Source organism: Equus przewalskii, chromosome 2 (assembly GCF_037783145.1).
Source record: "Equus przewalskii isolate Varuska chromosome 2, EquPr2, whole genome shotgun sequence".
NCBI lineage: Eukaryota > Metazoa > Chordata > Mammalia > Perissodactyla > Equidae > Equus > Equus przewalskii.
The window spans coordinates 42296278-42315932 of NC_091832.1; the positions used below are offsets into that span (position 1 = coordinate 42296278).

At 36.8% G+C, this 19655-nt stretch overlaps 1 protein-coding gene across 12 annotated transcripts in view; it reads left to right on the forward strand.

Moving 5' to 3' along the window:
• RERE (arginine-glutamic acid dipeptide repeats) overlaps window positions 1-19655 on the forward strand; it is a 402826-nt gene that overhangs the window by 148521 nt on the left and 234650 nt on the right. For all 12 annotated transcript variants that reach the window (XM_070610911.1, XM_070610920.1, XM_070610914.1 and 9 more), the window contains one exon: window positions 19297-19367. In XM_070610911.1, the coding sequence (XP_070467012.1) occupies window positions 19297-19367 (71 nt within the window). The remainder of the gene's footprint in view (window positions 1-19296; window positions 19368-19655) is intronic.

A 19655-nucleotide genomic window follows, 5' to 3' on the forward strand; every position in this document is an offset into this window, starting at 1 on the left:
ACACTCTCTGACTCTGGCAGGCTGCTCTGCTCACCTTCACAAAAGTCCCATGTTAATCTGCATTGTTTTGGTGCCTTTAAGCCAACGCCTGTTGTTTTTGTGTATATTAAATATTACCTAAGGCAGCCTTCAGCCAGAATGGGGTGCCTGCCTGGGCTGTCTTATTTCTTGAGGTATAATTATTGATTTTTCAGAAAATAGCAATCTGATTTCAGAGTTGCATAGGTTTTGAGTAATCTGTCCTTTGCTCTGTATTTTATATAAGCTCTTTTATTTTTAGTGAACTTTTTTTGTAGAACATGAGGTTTTCCCAGCAACGTATATATTGTTATAGCAGAAACATCTACGTGAGAAACAATGAATCACAATGTATTCCAAAAGAAATGGGAATGTTTTACATGCAGCCATTTAAAACTCACCCTTGAAAATGGCAAGAACATGTTAAATGGTAATTCTTTAAAGGCATTTTTATGAGCAGTTAATCTTCGAATTCAGGAATGAGTGTAGCTTTCTGGCAATCTGCTCGTCCCAGTTTCCTGGATCCCACACTTCTAACTCTTAGCTCTGCAGTCCCCAACTCCACAAATCATTTGACCCCACTAGAACCTCCAATCCCTGAGTCTCACTTTTCCCAGTCCCTTACCCCTTGATGTTTCATACCTGGTTAAATACCTCCATTCCCGTTTCTGTTGTGTCTTTTCTCTGCTGGTCCATTCCAGGAGTGCAGGGATCTTTTTCCTTTTAGCTCATTGGTGTACCCTAGGTGCCTAAAAAAGTGTCTAGTACATTCTAGGCACTTCATTCATTCCCCAGATATTTATTAGCATAGGCGGGGTAGTGACTACAGACTTGAGTGTTTACCTTGTGTTTCTTGGATGGCCTCTCTTGAATAGCATTGTCTCAGCTGTGCTTTCTTTAGGAGCTGGGCAGTAAACACATGTATACAATGGTCAGTGTAAGGACTTTCTTGGGAGAGATCCTCAAGGCTGGTATTTATATGTAGAAAAGACTATGTAGAAAGTTTGCTTTGGTTTAAAAAGTTGATATTCCATATGATCCAGCAATTCCACTTCTGGGTATATATCTGAAAACAGTCGAAAAGCTACCCCTATGTTCATTTCAGCATTATTTACAGTAGCCAAGATATGAAAGCAACCTAAGTGTCCACTGATTGATGAGTGGATGAAGATGATGTTGAGTATACACACACACACAGAAACACGCGTGTGCGCGCAATGGCATATTACTCAGCTGTAAAAATAATGAAATCTTGCCATTTGTGACAACATGGATAGACCTAGAGGGTTCTAAGTGAAATAAGTCAGACAAAGAGAGACAAATGCTGTATGATTTCTTATATCTTGTATCTGGATATCTTATATTCAGCTTATATGAGTAATTTAAAAAACAAACCAAATGAACAAACAAAACAGAAACAGACTTAAAGATAAAGAGAGCAGACTGGTGGTTGCCAGAGGGGAGGGGGCAGTAGGGAAATGCCCGAAGTAGGTAAAGGGGATTAAAGGGTACAAACTTCCAGTTATAAAATAAATAAGTCACGGGGATGTAATGTACAGCATAAGGAATATAGTCAGTATTATAATAACTTTTTATGATGACAGATGGTAACTAGACATATTGTGGTGATCATTTTGTAATATATAAAAATATCGAATCATTGTGTTGTACACCTGAAAGTAATATGTCAATTTTGCTTGAATTAAAAAATTAAAAGTTGGTATTCAGTTTAAGTTATAAATTAAAAGACATTGCTTTACTTTTTTAAAGTTGTTTACTTTTTTTTTTTTTTTTTTGCTGAGGAAGATTAGCCCTGAGCTAACATCTGTTGCCAGTCTTTCTCTTTTTTGTTTTGCTTGAGAAAGATTAGCCCTGACCTAACATCAATCTTCCTCCACTTTATATGTTCTTCGCTGCCACAGCATGGCTGATGAGTGGTTTAGGTCTGCACCTGGGATCCGAACCTGCGAACCCAGGCTGCTGAAGTGGAGTGCGCCAAACTTAAGCACTACACCACAGGACTGGTCCCCAAACAAATTTTAACAATTACTTTTAAGGGAGTTTTGAATTATGATTGGTCTTGTTTATAAGGTAGTTAATATCTTCAACATTTAGACTTGCTTATTAAATAAAATAGTATTTGATTTCTATTGTTAAGGGATCTGTTAACACAAACTTTCCCAAATACTTAACTCTTCTTATAAATGAAATAAACTAGACATATAAACAAAGTGAACCTAAAAAGTTGTCTTAGATAATTCAGTGCTGTGCATAAACTCATTTAAGTTTCGCTCTTAACTGCACACCTGACTTAATTGTTTTCACACAGAGAGAGAGTACAGTGCAGTTCAGTTCCACCAGTTGGGGTGGGGGTGGATGGCAAGTACAACCTCTGTGCCTTTGTTTCTTCACCAGTAAAATGGGGATTAAAGTACCCACCTCAACGGCTGTAATGGGGATTAAATGAGTTTACACACAAACACATACATTTGGGGCTTCCTTAGAATGGGCCAGGCATATAATAAAGTCCTAGGCTAATCCTCATTTTTTTATTAACCCAAAAAATGTTAATATACTTTACATTCTCTTAGATCTTTCTTTACTTAATTCTAAATCTCTACAGGGATAGAAGGCGCTTGTCAATTTAAGGAGATAGTTATTACCCCAGTTAATTGGGGTTACTTAATGTTTAATCCTCCTAGGTTGAAAAGATATATACCTACTAAAGGAAGATATATATAGTCACTAAATCTCCATTTTGAAAACTCCAAAAGGAGATGGCTTCTGACCTCACATTATCTTATTCTTTGTACACAAAAGTCTGCAACTCACTTATGGTTGACTGCTGCTTTTTTTTTTTTTTAAAACATTCCTTTCAGATTTGGCTCCAAAGACTGTTGAACCTGATGGGATCCTAAGATATGTGTGCTTCCTCTACAAAGATGAAGATCTTTGACCCTGTTAGCATCTTGTGTTCTTTCATTTTCTTAGGACAGAATAATTCTTATGAATTTTTAAAATGTTCAATGGAATGCTTGCCTGCTTAGTGGTGACAGCTCATGAAATAATTCTGTGACGCAGGAGTAGGCTCAGGCAAAACTTTTCTTAGGAAGCTGCTTTGCCTGTGCAAATGCTCAAAAACGTCTCAGTATAGTGTGGAAAACTCATGAGATTCTTGGCTAAGTTTATTTTAAGAAGAAGATGCTCTGCTCTCAAATGTCTCTGCTCTGACATTAACGTGGCTCCTGTTGAATATAGGCTCTGGCTGTTCAGGACATCAGTCTCGTGGGTCAGTCGTGATGCATTCCGGGTGGATGTGTTTATGTGTCTGAAGCAGAATTGGACTTGCCTCTTTCTTTGGTTTTGGTTTGCCATGTTGCTGGCTTTTTCTGGTAGTGTTGGTTACCGATTTTAATTATTGCTTCCTAAGACCCTCTCTGGAATATCATGGTAAGCATAGAAAGCCTTTTGTTTTTTTGTGGTTGCGGTAGAGCCTGCTTCTATGTAGTTCATTTAAAGCATTATATGAAGAAGGAAAAAAAAAGGCAGGATGACGGGTTTATCAAGAGCCTCTTCATGCTCAATATTTTGATAAAAAGACTTGGAAGCCCAGTGTTGTTTTTCTTTTAAGTGAGTGGTAGGTCGCTTGGCCTGTTAATGCCCTGTTCACAGATAACAGAGAACAAGCATACCTGTTCCGCTTTGGTCTTGTCTGTCAAGTTCTGAAAGTGATTTTCACACAAGAAAAGGTGCAAGAACAGTGGTAAAGGAAACGAATGGTAAAGAAGCCCAAAGTAGATGAGAAGTTTAGAAGAGCTCTTCTAGATTAGATGGCAGGTGGACTTCATCTCTTGCTCCAGATGATCGAGGCTGACTGTAGTACATTTGGAAGGAGTGTTCTGATCAATTGACAGTGTTCTTGGGCACAAGTATGGGAATATTTGCCATCCCTGATGTAGATTCACAAACTGAGCTGAGTGTTCAGCCCAAATTAAGTATATGACGAGGAACTTGGAGATGTGATGTTAGAGGGACTCTATTAGCCTTGCGAAGGCATTGGCTAAAGGGTTTGTTTTGTATGCTTCAGGCCAATATGCTTGATTTAACCTTTGGAAAAGCTCTTGATCATTTTATAAACAGGTTTCTGAGCAAACATGTCATTATCAAATGAGAGCCCTTTTACATCATAGTCTTTTGTGGTGTAAAATTTCCATTAATCAGTTGAGCTCCTTTACGTATTTATTTCTAGAGTGGTGGTCAGCAACCTTTTTCTGTAAAGGGTGAGATAGTAAACGTGGTTAGCCTTGCTCTAACAGTCTCTTTAGCAACTATTCAGCTCTGCCCTTGTGGCGTGAAAGCAGCAACAGACAAAATATAAACAAATGGGCGTGGCTGTGTTCCAATAAAACTTTATTTATGGACACTGAAATTTGAATTTTATATAGGTTTTTCTTTATAACGTAAGTTTCTTTTCTTCTTTTATGCTTTTTGGGTAAGGAAGATTGGCCCTGAGCTAACATCTGTTGCCAATCTTCCTCTTTTTTTTCCTCCCCAAAGCCTCGGTACATAGTTGTATATCCTAGTTGTAGGTCATTCTAGTTCTTCTGTGTTGGATACCACCACAGCATGGCCTGATGAGTGGTGCTAGGTCCGCATCCAAGATCCAAACTGGTGAACCCCAGGCCACCAAAGCGGAGAGTGTGAACTCAACCATATAGTTTTCAGGTGTCAAGAAACATTCTTTTTTTTCCCCCCTCAACTGTTAAAAAGTGTAAAAACCATTCTTTGCTTGTGGGCCGTACAAAAACAGGCAGTGGGTCAGTAGGCCATAGTGCCAATCTCTGCTCTGTGGGTTTCCTGCCTCAACATCTGGTTCTGCCTGTTCTTATAGTAATCCTTAAAATTCTCTCATCACCTAGTACTTTATACTATATTTAAAAATATAACTTGCTTTGATTTATCCAGCTAAATTAAAAAAATAATTTTTACTTTTTTTAATTGTTGAAATCATTTAGATATTAAGTTGTAACTTTTTCTGCCTCCTATCAAACTCTATGAGGCATAGAATGAGGTAGTTGTTGAGATTTACCCCCTGGTTAATACTTTGTAAATTCTTCTCAGGAAGCTTACCTGTGAAGATATTCCTTTGAAGCAATTGCCATCCCAAATGATGCCACTTTGAAACACTATGTGTTTACTTCTATTTTCTTTCGGAAGGAGTGTACATACGTTTCCTCTACATAGAATCTGAATAGAAACTGAGTGAGGAAAGAAAGTGAATTAGTTAAGATGTCACCATTATAAACTGGCACAAATCATGAATATCGTCAGAGATGTTATTACTTCACAGTTGTATGATGTGTCTTGGAAGTTTCCTTTGTTAGTTTGTTGTGAAAGCAAACTAACAGCCTTCCAGAGACCTTCTCTGTTCAGCGCAGAACCTAGAGGAACTGGATTAACACAGTAACATGGGGAGGGACAAAAGATGGGGTGGCAGGGGGGGTTCTTTTGTTTGAATCTCCAAGCTGGATGCTAAAATCAGTTTGCTGGACTCTGACGAATAGAGCTCCAGTCACAGTGGAACAAGATTTATGTTTACCTAAAGTCTAATTATACTGAGATTTCCTGCAGTTATGTTAAAATCCTCTGCCCTTTTGCTTAGCGAGAAAGCGTTTGAACTCCTAAGCTCTGGAGGTTTATAGCTTTTGCTGGCTCAATTAATTGTTAAATGTTCTCTTTATTATGTTATACATTGATGCCTTGCTTTGTAGTAGCTGAGGAAATTGCTGAAAGAATTGTTTAATTTGTTATACTCGCTCACTTTTGTAAAAAGCTCTTTTTAAAAGGAAACAATTTTGATTGAAGTGGCATGGTGGTATTTGAGTTGGATAACATCATTTAAATTAAAATGCAGGAATTTGGCTCTACTCTTGACAGAGATTGGCTTGTATTTGACATTGACCCATGTGTTTGTCATCTTTCCAGATACTGCCTTCTATTTGTTCTGACAGCTTCACCAGCTGAGAAAACCAGACTCTCTAAAATTAAAAATATTCTCTGTGTATTTAAAGATGGAGCAGTGTATTATGTTTGTTGAGTTACTTTAAAATGTATGTGTACAAGAGTGATTTCTTTTCTTTTTGCAAAACATTTAAATCCTGCAGAATAGATACTTGTATGCATGACTTTGCTTTGGAGATATCTGAATACCTTAAACAATAGAAAAAGTAAAAATATTTGCTTTTCTTTTCTACTCCTTCATATATTTGTGTTAGTATAATTTTTGTAATGGATTTTGAAGTGCCATAAAATAGATGGGAGGAAGGTAAGTCAGTTGTTTGGTTCTTTTAAGTTATAACTTAAATTGCCTGGAAATGGATAAACTTCTAAAGTCACTTTACCAAGTCTATTAAATTCATACATAATGACTTTTTATCATTATGTATGCATTAAATACCCAGTATCTTAAAATTTTCTTTTATTATTTCACCATTAAATATGTGCTCAAACTAATTAGGCGGCATACTATATGTTACATATGGAAGATATTCCACATTTGTTTACTCATTTCACCCCTAAATTAATTTTTTTGCATATCTCTAAATTTCCTTATTCAGTTACCTTTGCAAAGAGTACTTTTTCAGTGATGTCCAGTGTTATAGTTAGCGTAATGTGTAAAAAGTACAAACTGAACTGTAAAAGGCAAGGATAGAGTTGTTTTGTATTCCCTCTGAAGGTGGTAGGCATTGTTCTGGCTTTCTTTGTGTGCTGGGCAGATGTTGATGCTTGGCAGATGGTATGCTCGTGTCACACTTTAGACTGATCAATAGAGATTGATATAGTAAAAAAAAAATTTGAGGAGGGTTTGATTATGGCTGTAAGTTCCTTTTAAAAAGGGGAAATGGAGTGAGTTATAATATAGATTTTAAATATTATTTCAATAGGTTTCTTTTCATTAGTCTCAGCTTTTACATTAGCATTTTAATTTGTGCTCCATTAGTAGATCTATGCATAACTGTTGGCTCTAAATCAGGCTATTATTACTATTTGGTGGTATTTGGTTTTCAGACTTGACTTATTCCTGAACATCCCATTGTGCTGTTATTATAAAACATAGGTACTGTACAATTACAAGATTGAGAGACTGTTAATGATACTTTGTATAATTATAATTTTTTCTAGGGAGGGAAATGTCACAAAAAGATCTCACCTAGTATGTTGTGTTTTTATATTGTCAGGAACAGTTTAAAAGTAGTGGTTTAATCACTGCTATTTCACAGTGCCAAAATACACCTGAAGTTTTGAGGTTTGCATTTGAGAATTAACTTGAGCAGCACTCAGACTTGGAGAGATTATGCTGCTTCCTTACAAGGGATTTTATATCTCTTGTTTCAAGCTAGGCAGTGGAGACCTGATTTCTAGTGTTTTCTCTGTACTGGCTGGAAGATGTTTATTTTGAGGGAGAAAAACCTTGGGCTATCTTTCAGGTTCATAAACTAGAATGCTTTTGAAGTCTACAGCAAATAGAAAAAAAAATAGATATTTGGCATCGTAGAGTACAGTCTTTTTAAAAATTGCGTTTGGCATTCAGATCATGATTGGTGGAGGCTAGTTGTTTGTAGAGACCATCAGTTTTGTCATATGTTTTACTTCTTTTATCTCCCAGCTGCTAGATTCTCAGTGCTATGGCATTTGATACATCAACATGTGAATTTCCAACTCCCTTCTCAGTATTATGTCTGTTAACTCAACTTCTGCAGTGATTAGAGGTGGTCTGTTTGTATGTTTTCTCCCTTAAATTCACTTGCTGTTTTTTCCCCTTACCCTATGAGTACATTTATAATGTTTTATTATAGGCCTTTATTCTATCCTCCCCCTCTCCCATACTGTCTCTCTTGTATTTCTTATTCTTCTTTTTTTTAATGAACAAATAGTACATTTTCAAGGAAGAAAATTGAAATACTCAGATCAGCAAAAGTTAAAAATTAGAACCACCAAACTACCGTTAATATTTTGTTGCATAGTCACTTTCCTTAGTAAACATGTATGAGGTTGTTGTTCACTATTTTGTAATAATCCTTTTTAATTTAATATGTCTTGAATTTATTGCTATGCCAGTAGTTATAAATCTGAATCATTATTGCTGCTTAGTATGCCATTAATACTGGAGTTCTTAACCTGTCGTCCATGGTCAACCTAGTGGACTGAATAAGTTCAGGAGACTCTGAACTTAGGTGGGTAAAAATTGCATCTTTATTCATTAATTTGTTATATTTCAAATGACGTTTAACATTCGTTTCAATTACGAAGGTGGGCAATAAACCATAGTAATATTGGCAGTACCTGTGACGCCAATATAAACCACAGATATTCTCATACCACATCACATAGAGAAAACATCTCAAAATAATGTTTATGTTCATCACTACTTTGAAATTATGGGGGTTACTAAGGGAATAACCTCTAGTATATCTTCTTTAATGAAGTAATAAAGAAGTACATATATTGCAGTCTTTTCCTCATTTTGTGATAAGTATTTCATTACATGTTTTTGTGAATTTAAAACTTTTTTTTGAAAATGGATGTATAGATTGTTAAAGGCATCCATAGTACGAAAAACATTAGGCACACCCACATTAATGGATAGATACCATAATGTAACTAGTTATATATTGTTGAATTTTAGTTTCTTTCCAAACAGTCTTCATTATAAACAACAGTGGTGAACATTTGTTCATTTACGCTCACTTTGCTTAGGAGTGGAGTTGCTAAGTTAAGTAAAGGGTGTGTCTGGATTTCTAAAGATTTTTAATGTATTTGCATTACAGTTCTTTCTAACTAGTCCTGAAGTACCATGGACTTTGGCCTCTGCAAGTGACTGAATTTGTGCTTTTGAAATTAGAGAAGTGTTCTCTAGGTAGAGCAGGAGACTTCACGTCATCTTTGGATAGTAAATCTTTACCTCAGAGAGTGTATCAGACACATTTGTGTGCTCTCTTTTTTACCCACAATTAATGGTGTGGAAAGGAGGACATAAAGCTGTGACATTAGAGAGGATGTGTTCTTTCTAGTATGAAGTAAAATATGGCGTATAGTCTGAGAATTTAGTATAATATGAATTCTGGTCAGCTTTAAATTTTATAAATGATATAAATGTTCCAGAAAATTTGGTTGTCAGTGGTCCCTGTATTTTTATCAGAGGAGCAGCAGCATATTCTCTCTTAAGTCCTAAAATCAAACCCATATAGAAGTGGAAAAGAAAGGGGGAGTCTGAGTGGTACCAGTAGACACCATTAATTTGCCCTTCATACAAAATGCCAGTCAGTTTGCAGGAGGAGAACTTACCATCCCTATTCCTACTTGTGAAACCTTGTGAGGTAGAGTCATGCTAGAAACTTGACTTAGCTGTGAAGTCTCTTCAGGGAGGCAGTTGTGGACTTTGTTCTGCCTTGTTTCGTCTGGCTCGAGCGGTTGATTCTTTTTTTTTTTAATTTAATTTTTATTGAGTTAATGATAGGTTACAATCTTGTGAAATTTCAGTTGTTCGTTATTGTTTGTCAGTCGTGTTGTAGGTGCATCCCTTCACCCTTTGTGCCCACCCTCCACCCCACCTTTCTCCAGGGGTTGATTCTTAATGCCACTGGAAGGTAATAATTTATTCTATCTAATCAAGCTATTTTAGTCATTCTAAATCAAGAGCTTTATGTTCTTTGTCTTTATACACTTGTTAGGGTCATCTTTTCCTTCTTAGCTCTCCCTATTAAAAAAAATTAGAATGTTTTCCCCACATCATTGTTCTGAATGTCACTTTATTCATAAATGTAGTTTAAATATTTTGCCCCATTTTAAAATAGTTTAAAGATATTTGTGTACAGTGGATATCTGTGTACAGAAATGCTGAATTGTGAATCAGTAAATTCTTGGTCTGGTTTTTTAGCTATAGTCAAAGATTTGTTATTCCATTGTGTTGGCCTCCATTCCCATTATCATCTTGTGATCCATCTCATGCTCCACCTCCAGCCAATACAGTTGCCTTGAGGCTAACAGGAAGGATAAGCGCAGAGCCTCCTCTTTTCAGCATTTTGGTTTCTGGAAGTTGAAATACTGTGTTTGCTTATATTCCATGACCAGAACTTAGTCACGTGATCAAACCAGTTGTAAGGGAGTTGGGGAAATATGGTTTTATTCTAAGGGGCCATAGGCCCTGCCCAACATCAGATAGATAATTGGAAATCGTTGTGTAGGTGGAATTATCTTTTTCCAGATACTTGTTGAATACTTATAAAATGACATTTATAATTCACAGTGGGCTGAAGATCTTTAATGAGAATCTGAGGTCTCAGTATTTGTTCAGTTATGTGAAAGTGGCTAGATCTTTTCAATTATTCTTAAAATAGCTTTGATCTTTGACTTCAGTTTTAAAAGAAACACCTGACCAGACAACAATAACTACAACAAAAATCCAAATGAGGGGGCTGGCCTGGTGGCGCAGCTGTTAAGTTCGCACGTTCCGCTTCTTCGCGGCCCGGGGTTCGCCGGTTTGGATCCTGGGTGCGGACATGGCACCGCTTGGCACGCCATGCTGTGGTAGGCGTCCCACATATAAAGTGGAGGAAGATGGGCATGGATGTTAGCTCAGGGCCAGTCTTCCTCAGCAATAGTTAGCTCAGGGCTAATCTTGCTCAAAACCAAAACAAAACAATAACAACAAAAACAATCCAAATGAAAACAATAATGATTTAAGAGAGGAAAGGAAGAGGTGTGGATTGAATAAGAGAGTCAGGGAAGAGGTTTCATTTGCCTGTGGAAGTTTATATAAATTAAAGGAAATGATTAAATTTGAGAACCACTAAAACTGCAATCGACTTTGAGTAAGCTAATAGAATTTAATAGGGTATGTTAGATGTCAGCTATAGTATTAGTAGCATTTTATTAATCAACTGATAATATAAGAGCACAATCTTCTATGTCTATAACTTTTTGCAGGGTGTTTTGTAGAGGTGAGGTAGAGCAAGATACAAAAATAGACAGTATTCCAATCCTTGATCCTTCATTTTATGGGAGAAATTATACTCATTCAGGTAACGTTATATGTTAGTAACAGTGAGTGGGCACATGCCAATTGTGTAGGACAGGCTGTAAGTTGGTGGCATTGAGGAGGACATGAAGGACCATGGAAACCTTGATTTGAATCCTAGAGGTTACACAGAATGGCAGTAGGACCAGGTAGAGGTAGAGCATCTCTAACGGGAAACAGCGTGAGGGAGTTCATGGGTTCTCTATAGGAGACTGAGAGACCAGCTGAGCAAGTGTAGACTATCAGACTGGAAAAGGAATGAAAAGGATAGCTTGTGGTTTTCCTTTACTTCTCTTACTTTTGTGTGAATTGCAGTCTGTCAGTCTATGACCCTGGTGGTTATAGTTTTGGGGTAGCGAACCCTGGGTGCTTGCCTTATTATTATATGGGTCTTGATTTGATAAGTTTCTCTTATGGTGTTTTATTGCATGTCTTTTTTCCTTTAAGCATCTCTTACACAGATGTGTGGATGCTTAGGTGAAAGACTAATAACTCAAGAAGGAAAATCACTCATGGGATTGTTGTGTTGTCTGGTAAATAAAACTCAGAAGTAAATTTCTTAAAGAGACTATAATCTCAGAAGTAATTCAGTACAGCGTTTATTAGTATGCGCTGTGTGTCTTATGTGTATATCTAAATCCATATGGTCAGTTTAGCCTACTTTTAATTTCAGTTCATGATGACATTGTTTATGATTTGAAATATATAAGAAAATCATCCGATAGTAAGTAAAAAAAAAATGTAAGGCAGAAAATTTTAGTCTTCAGTTTTGCTGGCTTTAAAAAATCCATAATAATTGTGCATCTCTCTGTTCAGACTGACAAAGTTATTTTTCCAGCCTTTAGTTATCTTTCTGGAAAGTTGGTAATAAATATTTGAATGGGAGGAAATATTAATGAATATATATGTTAGTCTTACAAAGAAGGCTTATAAGATGTGGATGCCTATAAAGTACAAAAAAAATTGGTGTGGAAAATTTTGTGGCTTGATGCTTGAACTATGAAACAGTAGCTTTTACAAAATTGAGAACTGCAGACTACAATTAATTGTCATTAATTTTGTTGAATAGAAATATGTTCCATTTACTGTATAATCAGGGGCCAGGCTTGAATGAGTTTAAATAGATGAAGTCTAAATTATACTGACAGTCCATTAAACAGTAGCAGAAAACCCGTAAAGAAAATGGATTCACTATGATACCAGTTTATAATAAAATCATTTGCCAAATAAGAATCATAGCCCAGGCATTGTGAATTCTCCTGTGTATTTCCAGTGAGCACTGCAAATTGGTTGAACCATTTATTGTAAAGCCCAGGCTCCCAGTGCATTGTTTTCCGAAAAGGAGCAAGCAGCGTTGCTTGAAATCTGCTCTGTAGGATGTGACACCAGAAGATCAGTCTAGCAATTTGTTTGTTGTCAGCCATATCGGGAGAGAAGAATCTTCGCTCCAGCCTACCTGTCACCGATTATTTTTTCCTATGAATACTGGGCATAGTGTTCTTGGAAGTGTTTGAACTCTCTCTGTGTTGGTTTCCTAAATGCATGCATTTCAGCCATATTCCAGTTGTAGTCTTTATGTTTAGGATCTGTCAGCATTTCCATTAGCAACCATCTTCCACTTCATAGGGATTTTATAACAGAATTTATTTAATTTTGATAGCATTCACTGAATTGGGGGTAGGGTTTTTGCCTTTTCAAGCCTTGGAAAGGTAGGTACACTGGGGGGTAAGAGTGAGAGTGGTCTTGAAATTCCCTTCCCTCATGTCTCTAATGCCCTAAGACACTTTGCTTCATAGTGCAGATAGCCATCACTGATTGTTAAAATAGATTTCCTCCCAATTAGATTCCCTATGTTCTCTTATGGCACATAGACTCTATTCAAACACAGTAGTTAGAAACTGTAGGAGAGATCTCCATCACTTAACTGGAGTTTAGGTGTTAAACTGGCTAGGCATTCCATGTGGGTTACAAGAAGGGCTTTTAAAGGAACATTTTCATAATAAATGTGATGAGAGTGCTTAAAATGTTCTTTGCTTGAGTAATGCAAGTATCAAACCATGGCTAATATTTTGCATATCAGTGTAACTAATAAGATTTCTGCTGCTGGCAGTTTGGTCTTGCTTTTTCTTGTTTTACAGAGTTTTCAAGTCCTTGTAGCATATGATTGATTTGGGAAAGGGGGTCTTACTATTAGCAGTTATTCCAAAAGACCAGCATCACTTCTTAAAGTTAGGAAGATAATTGTCTTGGGTCAGTCTTTAAGCTTTTGATACATTGGAATATTTTGTAGCTCCTAGAGGAGAAAAGAGAAATATGGGAAATTTAACAAAATTCCTTTTGGTTTGTTATGACCTACCTTCCCAACTTGGTTTTTCTCATAATTTAATTCCCTGTTAGCAACGAGAATAAAGGCACATAAATGTTTGCTAGAAGTATATGGTGTTCTGTTTTTAGACAAAAGCCCGTGTAAGTTTTGTAGTACTAGTTGGGAATCAGTAGACAGTTGAATACATGGAATTTAATTTTCATAGTTCAAAAAGGAAGGAACCAAGGATGTGTGTTACCTGAGATCTTTTCTCCAGAGTTTAGAATCTGTGAGAAGATGTTACCAGCCAATTTTGGTGACAATTTTCATGCTCAAAACACAGGATAAGGGTAAAGACTGAGAAGCTTTTGCTTACTGAGGTGCTGTTTTCCCAATTTCTGTTTCTTTTCTCTTTTAAGTTCTCCACTATTCCCAAACAATACAAGTATCCCTTCCCCACAAAAGAATCTAGCAGAAAACTAAAACTAGGCCGCCTGCAGTTATTTCTTAAAGTAGTATTTATTAGAAAACGGCATTTTTTATGTTCATATTGATACAGCATAGCAACTTTCTTGCTAGGATCCTGTTTAACTTTTGTTTTTACATTTTTATTCAATTCATTTGTTCCTCATATAGTTTTTGAGTGTTTACTATGTAGAATGTATGCCATTTATGGAGGTGAGGAATGGTGATGGATTTGACTGTTGTACAGATGGGGAAACTAGAGATGAAAGGCTCTGTTAGAGGCCATGCAGCATGTGTGGATGGGAATTTGGGTATCAGGATTTCAGTGTTGTGTCTGACATGCACATACACATACATACATACACACCTATTTTGTATGTCGGGAATTTGGAAACATCCTGTTAACTAGTGAGATACCTGTGAACTTTTTATTCTGTGATATTAGACCAAACCTTCTGTTACTTCATTGAATAGTTCAGAGTTGCGAGGGTTGAGTAATCCTGTGTAAGAGAATGGAAAGGTGAAGAGTAGAGCAGTCCTGAGGGTCAGACTCCATGTCCATCATTCTGCCACCCAGCTGGGTCTCTGGGAAATTTGTTTGTGAGAAAGTCTTTGTTGGTGCATGCTCTTTACAAGTAGAAGGTTGTCTATTGGGAATTATGTTAGAGTGGCATTGCCATGCATTGCAAAGGGACGAGAAGGTATTTCAAAGATTAATAGGCAGAAACTCGTTAATGGAGAGGGAAATTCTTTAAAGGATGGAGCACTGTGGCTGAGCTTTCCCTGACCACAGCTTTAATATTGGGCTCACAGTGCTGCTTGCTCAATTAGTGGGTGAAATAAGTGTCCACTGTGCTCTGTGAGGAGGCTATCAGGAAAGATGCTGACAGGTTCTTTGTGTTTCAGGATGACAAACTGCCTGATGCTTCAGGCTGTGGTTTTTACCCTTGAGAGAACTGTGCTCTCGTTCTATTTACATAAACCTGCTGATTTGCTGAGGGTTGAAAAAGCAGAGGGCTTTCTTTGCTTTAAGAATCTGTCTTCGTATTTTGGCTGACTTCCTCCCCCAGCCTAGCAAATGCTCTGTTGTTTGCAGATGGCACAGTAGATTCTTGGGCACAAAGCTATGCTGAGGTTGTGAGAAACTGCCAGAAACGCCGCATTCAATATCTTTGCCCAAATCATTGATACATGCTTCGAGGTCACTTAATCGTGTGATCCATTCCCAGGCAGAGGCAATGTGTTAGAGAATAAATCTTAATGTAGATCCATGGTTTCATTCCAGATGCCCCTTGTACAGAAAAAATTAGTTATCATGTGTTCTTTGGAATAATTGATATCGATGGTAATAGCTTCACTCATATTTCTGGCCCTTTTCAGGCTTGCTGATCTTAAGATTAAAAAAATATATAATTTGCCCTCCAGCAGCCATTTGCTCAATCTGGTAAATATGCATTTTCATATGGGTAATTTTGAAAATATGCATTATGCACTTAATGGATCATATCAGCTTTGCTCAGTTCTTTCAGAACTGCTAGCCTTCTAATAAAAAAAGGCTCTTTTTCTTAAAAAAAAAAAAACAAAAAAAAAGAGGTGTCTGCAGTGCCTATGTTTGCCATGGGGGATTTTCAGGTTTAGGATCATTGATCCAGCTGACTGAAACTAATTTTATAACCAGCTTCAGACAATCCAAGCACTCATAAATTGCATGAAAATTCTTGGCAAATCTTTTTGGCTTTAGAAGATTCCTGGGCATATATTCCAGCTGAGATTTTAACATTGCTCTTGACTTATATTCTCATCTTTCCCTTTCTAAATAAAACACTTTATTTTTGTACTAACTATAAACATCTATCTATTTTCTTAACTAGCTTACTTAATAAGACAAGAGGGAAATCCTTCTTATGAGTGTTTGGTCTTATTTAACCTTGTTTTGAAAATCATTAAGAGTAATAATAAGTAGTTTTTTTATTTCTGTGAGATTTAAATTCAAAATTGCTTCTTAAAATCTATTCTCTTAGTTGGATCGGCCTAATTTTTATGGGAGGGTTATAAAGAAAAGTTTGATTCTACAGTAATTTTTTTATGCTTTTATTTTTAAAATGAATTGGAAAAGTCAGATCAAACGATGTATTTTTCCCCATTCCTATGGCAAGTTTGACACGGTGTGAAAAATTTTAATTCATATTACCCCTGATTTTAACCATCCTATATTTATGACTATTTATGTAAAATAAACTCTTCTCTCACTTAATTTTGAAGTGAGCTTATCTGACTTTTCTAAGTTTCAAAATACTGATATTAGAGATCACTTGACACAGTGACCTGTTTTACAGATCACCTTGTGCATTGGAATCTCATATATGAATTTATAGCTTTGGATCAGTTTGGGTTGCCATGGTAACCTTTTAAACAGAAAGAGGTGACGTTTTATCTGGTAAAAGGCATTAATAAGTAAATGTGGTAATTCCGTATGTCATGTTTAAGGATCTGCTGTCTCACATTGCCTTTTCCCTCATGGCAGCATTCTTTCCTCAGGCCAGGGCTCCCAGGCAGCCTCCAGTAAGACTGCTGAGAAGTGATTAGGCAAAGGGATGTCAGTGGTCATCCTTGACATACCAGCATATTCCTTTCCTCTTAAATCTAAGAGTTACACCTGGGTGTATTTACAGATAATCATTTTCCTGAATGTAACTTTGCAGTGAGAAGTGAAAGAATGTAGCTTCTTTCCCCTTTTCTGGAAAGCATTTTTATAAACAAGTTAATGGCTGCTTTATGTCTTAGAGTAAGAGAGTGTATAGTAATAATGATTTTATTGATTATGAAAAGTGATGTAAGTATATTTGTGTAAAAAAAATCAAAGTTGTACATAGTCCTCACTATCTAGTATCTGTCATTTACTTCAATTCTGTCTAGTTTTACCAACACTGATGCCAGACATTAGTCTTTGGCGGGTGCAGGAATGCAGAAGTGAATAAGTTTCTCTGAACTCAAAAGATTGATAGTAATGTGGACAGTGCAGACCATCTGACTGCCAAGTAACTGAACAAACAGGGAACGTAAATTGTCAATTTTAATAAAAGAAAGGAGGTATTGCTGTTTTTTTACAGAGGAACTATGAGAATTTACTGCTGCTGGAGGTAACTCATTATAAGGTTGCAAGCACTGTTGGAATCAGGGAATAAAGAGAGTTTGGCATGGACAAGGTCTTTCTTTTGGAGAATGCGGCCTAGGAGAGGATGAGATGTGGTGTGGGAGAAGACCACTGAATGCTGCAAGGTTTTATCATGTGAGCTTTGGGAAAGTAGAAGTCATTAGTTAGGAAGTGACCTAGTTTTTTGGGTTCTTTTTAGGGGAGGGGTGGTGAGGAAGATTGGCTCTGAGCTGACATCTTTTACCAATTTTCCTCTTTTTGCTTGTAGAAGATTGTTCCTGAGCTCACATCTGTGCCAGTCTTCCTCTGTTTTTTTGTACATGGGACACTCCCATAGCATGGCTTGATGAGCAACGTGTAGGTCCATGCTTGGGATCTGAACCTGTGAACCCTGGGCTGCCAAAGCGGAGTGTGTGAACCTAATCACTATGCCACTAGGCTGGCCCCCATGGAAGTGACCTGTTAGTTTTGAAGCCAGTAAATAATAGCTAAGTATGACAGTGTTATGTTAGGAGATATAGAAAATATTTCTTTCTGTAGGAGGTGATAGGAAGAATAGAGCATGTAGACTGATTTGTGTTCAGGTTGAGAGAGATGAGTAAATAATTGATATCTAGAGATTTGAAATACCGGTAGTAGGTACAACAGGGATTGGAATATGGAAATTAAGAACCTTGAATTGTCCCAAAACTTTGCAAGTTTTTATTTAGGGAATGGGTGTCTTCTGTTTTTACTTGAATAGCAAATTGGTGGTAGGAAGAGAAATATCTGCCTCAGTGGGAAAGGTTCTCCGTTTGTCCCTTCAGGCGGTTAGTGTGTTAAAAGGATGTTGCCTAAAGGTTGAACAGTTATTTAGTATCCTGGACTCTGGAACAAGATAGAAAGCTCAGTCAACACTTATTCCTGAGCTGCTGTTTTATATGGGTTCAGGGATTGAATCTCTGTTGTGAGTCTTCATCTGAACAGAGAAATCAGTTGGGAAATTCTGGATGTCTGAATGATTGGTTTTCAGCTTTCTTCTTTTTCTGGAATTACTTTGGGCTGCAAAATTCCTGTCTTTCAGGAAGTTTCTTAAAATGAAGTGCCCTTTAGTGAGGTCTTTCTTCATGATCTCCCTTAGTGGGTCTGCTAGTACTTGTGGTGGGACTGGACTGTCCATTGGATGGATGACTCCAAATCTCTGTTCCTTTGGTTTTTCTTGGCTCTTAACATGCATGAAATGAGGCAGTAGAAGAATCTGCCTCTGTTCTCAAGCATCTGACTTATTCCAAGACACATTCATTATGAAGGGTCATGAGGAAGGATAAAACAAATGGCATTTTGAATATGGGCATTATGGTCACTCCCTAGAAAATCTGATTGACTGCAGATGCCTTTACTTCTCAGTAAATAAAACATAGATTTCCTGTGCTATGCTTTATGATGATCTTGGGTTGTAATGTGGAGAGTTTTTATGTCCCTTTATAGTCACAACTTCCCTTAAAATTGTTGCTTCTTTAAAAAGAAAAGAAAGTATCTTAACCTGCCATTTTAAAAGGCAACCCTTTAGATTCCAGCTGTTGAGAGCATCAAAAATAATTACCCAACCATGGCCACGTCAAATGTAACTTAAGAAGACTCGCTTCTTCCCTGAGGAAAATGTAATTTGGTTTACTCCATTCCATCTCTGATTGACTGCCTTAGTTTTCTTTATGATTAGAAAGTAAAATACGTTTAGGTTAAAATTTAATAGCAAGTTATCCACAAGAGATTAGATTAGTTTTCTTTCTCTTTCGTGGTTTGGGTGAAAAGGTTATAGTAATAGCATGTTCAGGCCAGTCTTCTTTACATATTTCATTTATTTCATCACAAAATATTTATTGAAAATAAAGTAGAACTTGGCAAAGCCATTTCTCTTTGTGAAGACATGGGAACAACTCTCTGAATAAGATATGTCAAGATTTTTTGTGTAACCTTGAGCAAGTAAATTCCCTTTTTTCTAATTTCTTCATTTGAATATGGATAATCCCATGGAATTCCCCCCTCCCCTCTTCTTCAGGAACCCTGAAAACAATAATTGAGGCTATATCAAGTTCTTTATCAGAAAAGTGGTCAAAAAGAATCCCAGGGCTGTTTTCCTTTAGCTTAAAATTAGTTGTAATTTATATTACCTTTGAAAAAATTTTTTCTATGAAAGATGCGTACTTTGTCATTTATTTATGCAGTGGCTTTATGGGCCCTGTCATTGTTCCCTTAACTGTTACTGCCATTGTTTTAAAATTTCTTTTTCTTTTAAAGACTGTGTGTATATCGAGAGTCGGAGGCCAAACACGCCGTATTTCATCTGTAGCATTCAAGACTTCAAACTGGTAAGCACTTTTTCATATGCTGTTGATTCTACTCTGTACCTTCTCTTTTTTTCCAGTTCCATTGGCTGTCGCTTTTGATTGCTTTTCCATTGTGTTGACTTGATAACCAGTTCACCTGCTGAGTGCTAACTGCCTGGTGGCTGTAGCACTCAAATAAAGCAGTTATCAGTTTTGTCTTTTCAGTTTTGTAACACTAAGTGTTAATAAAGCTTATACTGTAAACAATATTTCTGAAGTTTTTCATTCCTTTAGTAACTGTTTTGATAACAATTTCAGAGATTCTCTTAA